This window comes from Phocoena phocoena, chromosome 18 (genome assembly GCF_963924675.1).
Source record: "Phocoena phocoena chromosome 18, mPhoPho1.1, whole genome shotgun sequence".
Lineage (NCBI taxonomy): Eukaryota > Metazoa > Chordata > Mammalia > Artiodactyla > Phocoenidae > Phocoena > Phocoena phocoena.
The window spans coordinates 78,675,278-78,685,958 of NC_089236.1; the positions used below are offsets into that span (position 1 = coordinate 78,675,278).

The following is a 10,681-nucleotide window of genomic DNA, read 5'->3' on the forward strand; positions in this document are numbered from 1 at the left end:
CCGCCTGGCCAGCATCACTGCTCACATCACCAGCCACTCATGGGCTCACTCCTCTTCTCCCATTTGGTGCCCACTTCCTTCTGCCGTCCTGCTTTTGACACAGGGGCATTCCCTGTTCACGTCTCCCTTCATGGCAGCGGGAGGGTCTGCGTCCGGGTTGATGGCGTTTGAGCAGACGTGTCTCCCCGCCATGTCCATTCCCCTGGCTGAGTGGGGGTGAGCGCCCTGGGGTGGCGGGAAAGGGGAGCGAGGGGGAAGGGGCCTGTGTAACCCTGGTCTCCGCCTGAAGTTTTCTCAGTCACTACAATGTGACAAGGTAAGTTTCGACCCCCATTGCTAAGATGGCTTCTGGTGATTTCAAGTCTGGCGAAGAGACAGCTGAAGAAGTCCACCAGAAATCCTTGGAAAGTATTCTGCATTCAGTAGATCCGCATTAAACACATGAACGGTCCCTTTCACAAGTGTCCCAAGTGAGACTGTTTGTTAATCGAATGTGTAGCAGAATTGGTTACGTGTCAGATGTCTTTAGAATTTGCTTGTGAACATGGGCTTAATTTGTAAAAGATTTCGTAAGTGAGGGCTTAATAGCAGTAGCTTTAAAAAGGAACAGTTTGGAAACAGACTTGTGACCTATGTTTGTTTAAATAATAGTTGGTCTAGTTTTAGTCTAAGGGTTGTGCTAATTAATAAGTTCGTAAATGAAACCCAGCCATAAATAAGGAGAAATGAACGTTGTTGCCGTTTTTTAACAGTATTTTCTCTTTCCCTTCTCTTCCCATCACCTTTTGCTTTTGTTTCCATGTTTTCGGTTGTGGCTCTTCCTGCCGTCCTCCCGCTCACCCACCTCTGCCTGTCCCCCCACCCCCCTGTCGTCCCACTCCCACCCCGCCCCGTCTTAGCATGGCAAGGCACTGACCTGATGCATAATCACGTCTTGGCTGATGACGACCAGTCAAGTCTAGACTCCCTGGGTCGTCGCAGCAGCCTTTCTCGTTTGGAGCCTTCAGACCTCTCGGAAGACTCTGACTATGACAGTATATGGACAGCCCATAGTTACAGGATGGGTTCTACATCTCGTAAGAGCTGTTGCTCATATATCTCTCACCAGAACTAATGCACTTCTGAGCTTATCTTAACAATGCTTGTTGTACCGCAGCCTGCTTTTCTTAGATGTTTTCTTGCTGTTTCTTGTCTCTTTTATGTGATATTTTAACAACTTTCGAGAGCGTTTCTGATATTTCCCATTGTACTTTGTGGCGGCTTAATTGCCATTCGGAGCATCCACTCAAGTTACTGACTGTTGAAGGAGACGGTGCCCACACAGCCTGCACCCGAGGGTCCTTTCTCAGCGGGCAGTGGTGGCTTTACGTCTCCGGATGGTTTGGTTTTTTATTCTCAGTGTAGCAACTGTCTCATTTCTTTTTAGATACAGCCGTACGAACGCTTTTGTATTTTATACTGAAACCACACAGGTTTGTGATCTAAGTGCCAGCGACACGGAGGAGACCCTGGCCTTCCGTACAGGGATGTAATTTTGTGTGTGTACTGGACGCGGCGACCCAGTAGCTGTGGAGAGATAAGAAGACGACCCGTGCCCCGAGGGCGCCGAGTCCAGATCAGACGGCCGAGTGCCGGGCTGCCCCAGGGCCCTGGGCGCCGCGAGGAGCCTCTGTCGGCGTGGCGGCGCGTGGGGGTCCGGCCGGGCGGGAGCACTAGTGGCGAGTCCGCACGCCACAGGCGGCCGGCTCCACGGCCCCGCTTCTCCGCGGGCCGGGCCCTACGCGCCGCCACGCCAGACTTCCCTTAGTTGGAGGAGTTTCTCTTGAGAGGCACGTGGCAAGCCTGTGCCGCTGCAGCGAAGGGTTAAAGCCCAGCCCCCTAGCGCGTGGGTCAAGCTGTGTCCGGCCGGTAGGTGTGCCGACCCAAGCAGGCGGTGCTCCCGGCATCCACGTCCGAGCTCACGGCCCACGACGGGCGCATGGCTTCTTTTCAGCAAGAGCTGCCGTGAGACTCCCCTGATGGCCCCCGGTGGAACGTCACCCTCACTCTTGATCGTAACGGGGTTATGAGTCGCCCGAAAACCTGCTGAGTTGCCACATAACTCACTTGCAAGGACGTCTCAGATCTGGAGGGACCCCCCCGCTTCCCTGGGCTTCGTTGTAAGGAGACCTCACTGCCCTCCCTCAGACCGATTTCTGCTTCAGAAAGAACTGAATGCGCCCTGTTGCATTCGGTGGCAGCACTCAGTCCACACCCGGTCCACACTGGAGAGGAGAGCGGGGTCCCTCCCGCACACGCCTGGCTGGGTGTTCAGGTGGGACCAGAGGTGGTGTGTTAGGGACTCCTTGAAACCAGCTTCAGAAAACGAGATGCCGTAATAAGTGGGAGGAACATCTTCTCCTCCCTTCAGGGTGGCCGGGACCCTCTGCTCCCGCCACACCTCCCCCGCCAAAACCATGTGTTCGGTGTTCTGACCTTGTCTGCACAGAGTGGCTCTGCTGTGCTCCGCCCTGTGTCGGGGGGCTGGTCCCACTGCTCACAGCCCAAGGTGCCCTCCATCCTTCCCGGCAGGAGGCCCCCCCCCATTGTTTAGGGAGCCGGCACCCTCAGAACTGCGTGCAGGGAGGTGGTTAGGAAAACCAGGAAACCCAAACGTCTGTCTGTTGTTCCCAGGTGGCTACTGAACTACTTATGCCATCTGGAGGTTTCAAATTTTTGTATCAATTAGTATGAATAAGAAAGTTGCGGAGCAATCTTTTAATATTCGTCGGAGCCCAGTATTCACCCGTGGTAGAGACGGGCTTATATACGTTCAGCCAAATAGCAAATGGGATTGTGGGAGAAATAGGATAACTCCAAGGTTCACATACTTAATATCATGCAATGAATTTAGAAGCGTTTTGTTTTACTTTATATCACATCAAGTAATACATTGCAGCTTTTCTGATACTCACAGTAGAGGGTCTTTTGTTTGCTTGGAGACTGTGATAACGTGTGTTGGCTTACACGCCTCGACCATGCCTTAGTGAGTTTGGGTTGTCGTGTCATGTGCTGTGTGCACCACAGCTGCTGCACTTGGGTTTCTCTTTAACACCAAGTGTCATTTGGGTTGTCCTGATGAGACATTTTCGTTGATATTCTGTACACCAAAGTTTTGACATTTTCTCATCATTCCTTTTTGTGCCGGTTAAAGCCATTTTGACGATGATTTTTTTGTTGATGCTAAGATCACTGCAGAATAACCACCTGGCTATTTGTTTGTTTGGATTTGTTCTGATGTCTGGCACCATTAGCTCTTGTGACCTGGTTGGAAGTATTAGTGCCACTGGCTTGAAAACAGTTCTCATGTGGCAGTAAGTGATGTGGCATCCCAAGGCCAGTGTTTCTACTTCTGTGGAACTTTAGTCATGCTGAAATAGTACCTTACATTTATGCAATTCTGTAATATCTATGTGTACAGTTAGTATTATAACGAAAGGGTGAAGAATCTGAACTAGAAGGTAGGTGTAAGCCATTACCAGGCGCTTTTGCAAATGGCCTAAACGGTGTTCCCATTGAATTGACACTTGCCACAAGTATATAAGCTATATTAATTATGTGTTTTGCATAAAATTGCGAAAACACAGTGATTTGTATATAGTGGTATAAGACCTTGAAAAAAATCTATATATTGTGCTTTTTATTTGTGAACGGGAAAGCCACTTTCATTGGGTGACTGCCGTTTGAGACTCAGTGGGATGTATACCTGAATGTTGCATTGTACTGTACAGTATGCATATTGTTTGTGGTTGCATATGGCAATGAAGTGTTTGTTTTATATATATATAAAAAAAGACATCTGTTATGTACAGTTGAAATAAATTTTGCATTTGCTAGCCTGTGGCCTTTAATATTTGTTATGTGGGGCGGAGGGCGTAGCAGAGTTTGCAGCTTGACGCTTGCTGTTTGAATGTAACCTCTTCCACAGGGAGGCCGGGCAGTAGAACACCTTTTATCTGCCTTGATAGCAAAGCTTGCACTTTCTCAGGTTAAGTGTGTTCTGGACGATGCAAGGTGACTCTTTGTATATTTTTATTTCATCTGTTCCCCTCGAATTTTTTTTAAAACAAGTTTTCAATCACTGGGATGTTTGTTTTCAGAAAGAAGAGTTCTCTCTTTTTTGATGGGGGTGGGGACGTGTGCATAAACGGAAAAAAGCCCCGACTTGAATGTTTCTTACCGAGACTGAGATCAGTTTTTAATTTTTGTTTGGTAAAGTGCATGTCCAGCTGACTAGGAAAAGCAGAATGAAAGGAAAACAAGTACCTGTGGCAGGTATGGGGCCAGGACAAGGTGCAAACGATAAACAAACGCACATCCCTCTCTAAAGAGGGTCCTCGTGTTTTTGTTTTTTAAGAAAAATGAATTAGAAGCTTATCATAGCCATAAATAACAAAGTGGCCTTTCGGAGAGATTTTACTCAGTAGACTTTTTTTTAAATGTAACATTTTGTTTCATTCTGAAAGTTACTTCAGTTTCTGTTGAGTATAATTAGATGCAGATTTTAGAAAGATTACGAATTTAAGAAGTCATGTGAATTTTGCTACAAATGTGCTGGACCGCTGGCTAGATAAGCAGATGTTCTCTCCTGACAAACCTACCCTGTCTTTAGGCTCTCAGTGCAGGCCAGCCCCCTCGCAGGGCAGACGCACCGCACGCGCCCTGGGTGTGAGAGCCGCGGGCCATCTGGTGAGGCACCGGGTGGCAGGCTGACCACCACAATGGCACCTTGGGTTGAGGCCCTTGCTGTCTGGGCAGGTCCTCTGTCCAGGAGGTGGGAGTGCTGCATGCATCTGTGTTTCTCAGCGAAAGGTCCACAGTTCTCTGGCGACCTGTGATTGTTTTAGAGGACAGGGTTCTGACCGTGTCTGCAGCTTCTGGATCACACATCTGAGTGAGTTCCTGGCCCCCAGCACCTGCTCCGTCTCCAGCTGAGGGCACAGAGCGGCCCCTTCTGGTGGCAGTGCAGAACTGCGGCATCCCTGTCAGCGGGCGCTGGCAGCTGGGTTGGCGCTAATGATTATTATTTCATTGTATTCATCCCCATCCTGAACAACAGCAGAGCCACCCAGCACTCGTGTGTGTGTGTGTGTGTGTGTGTGTGTGTGTGTGTGTGTGTCCATAGACACAGGCGGGATTATAGGCCAGTCCAGCACTCCTCAAACTGTTAGCCAGAAAACTGCAAAATGTTAACATTGATGATGGGGGGGGGGGAAGTTCAGCACTCAGACAAGCTTAGGAAATGCTGAATTCAAGTTAAATGGGTATTTTTCCTGAAAACCTTCAGTACGCCAAGTGTGCACTGTGAATCTCCAGGAGGTGGCTACAGCATTCAGAATTTCCCAGTTACGTGTTGCAGAATCCCAGTTATCTCTTGGAAGCACAAAACTTTGTGTTTAGTACAGAGTTTGCGAAACACAGATCTTGAGTGTGTTGGAACATCCGTGAACACACTTCATCTGTGTCTCGGCCCCTTTTAGAGGATTTTAAGTAAAGTGAGAGAGCAGTCTCTGGTAGTTCTGCTCTTAAATGGTTTTTCCAACCTAACCAATTCAGAGAAAAGGTGCTGTGGTACCTTTAAAAATACTAAAATGATCTTTGAGAGAGCTTGTTAAATCTATCTACTCTCTAGAACTTTGTTCTTAGAGAAATAGTCAACTTATTTATAACCCTGGCTGGAGAATATTCCTTTGTTGTTTTACTGAAAGACTATCCATTTTTTTCAGTTGTTTTACAAAAATACGTTATGTTGAAACTAGGAGGCCCATGGATTTCTATTCAGGCTGATAAATAATCTTCCTTTACAAGCCTCCTGGCTCACCATCAAATCCATAAATGACATTTTTCACCGTGGCACGTTTCAGGAACCCAGCAGTTAGTACATCCTGTCTATAACGTAACGTTCTCATACTTACATTTGTCGCCTCCTTGTGTGCTTTAAGTGTATTGGCAAAAATAAGAACAACGTCTGTCTTGCTTGGGCAGTTCTTGAACCAGTTCCCACACGTTTAATAAGTTCCCCTGATTCAGTCACATCGCATAGTGGAGTGTAAGGCTTTTATATGTACAAACTCATCTGGTAAAACATATCTATAAGATGCAGCTTTTAAATTAATCCCCAGAACAGCTCTGCAGAGGTGGTGGTTTTGTTGTTCTCTCTTACGGGTGGTGGAATCGAGGCTCCGCGGATCGGTGACAGGCCCGAGTGTATCGAGACCCACGGACCCGTGAGAGTGAGTCCCTGCAGCCCCGGGCCCTGCACGACAGCCCGCTGTGCTCCGACCCGCGCTTCACAGGGCGGACGTCCCTCGTGATTCTATTTTATGTGTTATTTGAAGAATTTACTGCTGCAAACACGTAATGTAAATAGGTTGCCTAGGAAGCTAGAAGATGCAGAAGTAATTGAAAGACATGGAACTTAGTCTTCCCTAAAGCACTGTTACGTAAGAAAACATTTCCAGCCTGTTGTCTCCTTAGCTAGTTCACGTGAAGAAATGTTGTATTAGAAACCGAACGTGACAGATACACCATGGGTAGCTCTTGATCTGGCGGTAACACAGCAACGTCTGGGCGCAAAGCAGGTAACAGCGGGAACCCTCAGGCGCTAAGTGGTCTGATGTCACCTGCCTGCTTCTCTTTACAGGGAAAACTAAGTGGGCCCCTTCACTGTCCGTCCGTGTGGTACACACCTCTGAATCTTTAGGAATCCTTGTCTGTTTTTAAGGAAAATAACCCGAGTTCACTTTTCCTGATAAAAACACGGGTAGCATTTGCGTTTGTGTCGGAAGCGCAGGAATTTCTCGACCTTCAGAATTCGTCACCTGGCAGCGTCCCTGTGCTTTTCCTCCGTCGTGTGTTTCACGTGCGCGTTTCCTTCTCAAGCAGCACGTTCCCACACGGCCCAGACGTCCCAGGAGCACTTCCCGTTTACTGAGAAAGGCCTGGGAGACGCCGTGCCCGCAGCCCCGCACGGAGGCCCCGGAGCAGCCCACGGCTGTCAGCGTGACGAAGCCTTTCATGGTGTGTCCCTTTGTGGGCCCATGTCGCCTTCTGTCTGAGAAGTCACCCCCTGGCCGCGCAGGTCACTGTGCTGGGTGGGGTGTGAGCTGGGCACCACCCTTCCCCCGACAGCCAGAGCTGCAGCTACTGGGGGCCCGCACCTCGGTGTGAACACGAAGGCACTAGCGGAGGGTCGTCTTTGAAATAGTAATCGACAAACTTCAGTACAGATATGCTCCGATACGCCAGCTCGTTACGGCTTGTGACAGAGTTCTAAGGGCTGCCTGTGATTATAATATGGAAGTTCTGCTCAGGACGCATACAGCCCTTCCTTTACTGGTGTGAGGTTCCTATTTATCTGTCTAGAAGTTCGTACTGTGTAACGCGGAATCGTCCTTGCCCACCCAGAGCTGAAGTTTCCTCTGCCTGAGACAGCGAAGGAGGAGGAGGTCGGCGTCCAAGCAGCCTTCGCAGCCTGTGGGGCGGGGGTGGAGCCGGGCCCTGCAGACGCAGGGGGCATGTGGGAAGGCTCCCGGGGCCGGTAGACGGCGGTCCTCCTCTCCATGTCATGAGCTGCCCTGGGGGTGACGGACGTGCTCTCTGGACGTCAGGAGCATCGAATGAGTCTCTTGTCATCAGGCTTTGACAGTAACCACCAGCCCTGTTCTGTTCAGTGTAAGCTTGGAGTAAAACGCTGGTGAAACCATTAAGTCCTGTCCTGAAAACGTGTGTTACGCGCAGTGTCCCCACGACGTGAGGATGCACAAGTGCCGTCTTACAATGTGACAGACCCTTGGGAGGGCAGAGTAAGGGTAAAGCAGGAAAAACAAGGTCAAGCAAGCCGGACCGCCATCTCCGTGATGAATGAGCCTATATCCGACGCCACGCGTATTTTAATGGAGGGAAAGCTGCGTTTATCACAACACCAGTCGCAGTGGGTCTGTGGTGGGTCCTGTCCTTCCTCGAATGTGCATCTGATGTAATTTTACAAAAATATAGGTGATATATGTTAGTGCTGTATAGTATAACCTTTTAAAACGTTTATTTTCTTCCTTGCACCCTTAAATAAGATGGGATTCTCGTTTTTCACCTTTTATAACGTTTGGGTTTCCCAGTTAATTTCTGAAGTACTTACTTTGCAGTAAATGTTTATCAGGCCACTGTCCTGGGTAAGCTTTTGTGCTGGATCTTGGTTAAATGACGTAAACATTCCTCTGATATTGTAAACAGTTTACTTCCTTCCTTTTGGAAAAACGTTTATATGCCAGGGAATGTAAATAAAGTTTTCGTAAGAGAACCAAGTAATAAAATGCACTTTTCTTAACCATGTGCTGTAACATTGTTAGCCGTTGCTGGGGAGTTACGTGTCATAAGGGCCAGTTCATTGACTTGATAAACAGTTGGTATATGTCTACTGCATGATCCGATGGGTCTTTGTAAAATCCCTGGAATAAAATGGCACAAAATTTGGTTGATACGAATATCCCTAAAAAGTTCGAATATTTCCTCCAAAATATCCCGGGCAAGATGGTCAGAACCTTCTGTTGAAGGTTTCAGGGTTTAAAAGATCCATGGTCCAGATGAAGAAACTGAAGCTTAATAAATGGCAAAGAAAGCTAATGTTTCCTTTCCTCTGTCATGCTTTAGGCATGAAGAAGGCTGGGTTCAGTACACAGAGGTAGAGGGAGTTTTCAAAAGTTGCCCTTCCCTGTTTTACCTAGAAAATATATTTTTTTAACATACTGGAATTAACACCTGGAATTTAATATTAATAATTAAGTAGTGTTGTATAGTCAAGTTCTCCTTTTAGTTCTGCCATGGTATTTACCTGAGGGTGTTTTGTTTTGTTTTAAATGATGATAGGTTCACGCAAAGAATCTGCGCCACAAGTTTTGCTTCCGGAAGAAGAGAAAATTATAGTTGAAGAAACTAAAAGTAACGGTCAGACAGTGATAGAAGAAAAGTAAGCTGTATTCCAGTGCTTTAAAGCGGGCGGGGGAAGGGGGTTGTCGGGGGAGGGGTGGCACCGGCTTCAGGATGGTTCCAGGAGGGCCGGGGTGTGCAGGGCACTGGCTGGGGACTTTCTGGCTGGGGTCAGCGCCCCTGTGCGCAGAAGTGGGCCTCCCCGGACCTAGGGCCTGGGCGTGCAGGGCAGGTGGGCAGCATGTGCGTCCGGGGAGGCTCCGGGCGTCCCCTCTGACCCGGTCCTTGTTCAGGGCGCCTTCTCTTCTGCCTAGGAGTCTCGTCGACACTGTGTATGCACTAAAGGATGAAGTCCAGGAGTTACGACAGGTGGGTCGTCGTCCGTCATTAATCCTTTTAACGGGGGAAGAGAGGGAAACACGGCGTTAGAAGTGAATCCAGCTGTCCATAAGCGCAGTAATGCGGAAAAGAGAGCCTGACTCTCAGTATTCAGATTTCAGAAGCAGGACGACAGCTGGTCTTCTGTAAATGTGATAGTCCAGGAAGTGAATCTTCAAAGTGGCTTTCTTTTCACTGCACTGTTTTTGACATCATAAGCCATCCCAGGTTCTGCTGGAATAATCAGGCAAGAGATCTAAAATTCCATCCAGTTAAACAGTTTGATAGGTCCCCACTGTGACCGTTCTCTTCCGCTTTCTGGTGCAACAAACACATGGTCCTTGTTCTTGAGAAGCCACATGAAAAAGTCAGTTAAACTTGGCTAACCAGCCAAGCGTACTTTGCGTGTTTGTGCGTTACTTGTTTGTATCAGTGGCTTTGGTGTCCGAGGAGGGGAGGCCGAGGAGAAGCCTGAGGACGGCGTGGCCTGGGCTGGGCAGAGGGCGGGCGCGCCAGCCATGTGCTCAGAGCTGCCCTTGGCCGTCCGCGTACTTTCTCGTCCCCGTTCGAGGGCTTCCTCGTTCTCAGCAGCGGCATACGTCTGTGTGTGCGGGGGGTGACGGGTCCTAACTCACTCAGTCTCTGTTGCCCCCCTTCTTATAGAACTCTGTAGACGGGTCATCGCAGACGTGGAAGGAAGTAGGAGGGACGCGAGGTGTGCCTTCTGTTATTTTCAGCCGTTCACTTATTCTCTTGTTCACAGTTACAAGTGGGGGCCCTAGGCCTGCTCCGTCTGTGATTTGTCTTGGTGCCCAGCAGCAGCTCTGCGTCCATCAGACACTGGGGGGTCCTGGTCCAGGATTTCGCGCAGGGCGGTCCCAGCCCAGGATTTCTTCCAGTGAGGCCCCAAGTCTCCTGGGGGAGGGGGTCCGCTTCAGCACTGAAGGCGGTTAATACCCGCTGGTCTGCTTCACTTACAGGATAACAAGAAGATGAAGAAGTCTCTGGAGGAGGAGCAGAGAGCCCGCAAAGACCTGGAAAAGCTGGTGAGGAAGGTTCTAAAGAACATGAACGACCCCGCTTGGGACGAGACCAACCTCTAAGGAACGTTCTCGAAGACCGGTTACGAGACCAAGCTGGAGCCCCGTGACCACACCCGAGTGACTCTCAGGACCATAGAGCAGGGCTGCACGGGCGTCCTCTTGCCTCCTGTGCGTAGAAGAGCTGCAGCTGATCACGGCCGTGGCGTTCCTGAAGAACCAGCGTGAGGTGCGGCGCCGAGGCCGGACTGCACTGCCTTCCTCTCAACATCTCAGTACCTCGTTCTGCAGTCGGTGCAGTG

The 10,681-nt window shown here is 49.3% G+C and overlaps 1 protein-coding gene across 6 annotated transcripts in view; it reads left to right on the forward strand.

The window, feature by feature from the left end:
- Positions 1–10,442, forward strand: part of ARHGEF7 (Rho guanine nucleotide exchange factor 7) — a 124,241-nt gene extending 113,799 nt beyond the window's left edge. For 3 of the 6 annotated variants that reach the window (XM_065896112.1, XM_065896113.1, XM_065896116.1), the window contains one exon: positions 900–1,114. In XM_065896112.1, coding sequence (XP_065752184.1) covers positions 900–1,114 — 215 coding nt within the window. Of the gene's footprint in view, positions 1–899; positions 1,115–8,901; positions 9,002–9,275; positions 9,331–10,319 lie in introns of those variants that run through there. The other 3 variants (XM_065896110.1, XM_065896115.1, XM_065896111.1) reach the window with 2 other exon arrangements.
- The last annotated feature ends 239 nt before the right edge of the window (positions 10,443–10,681 follow it).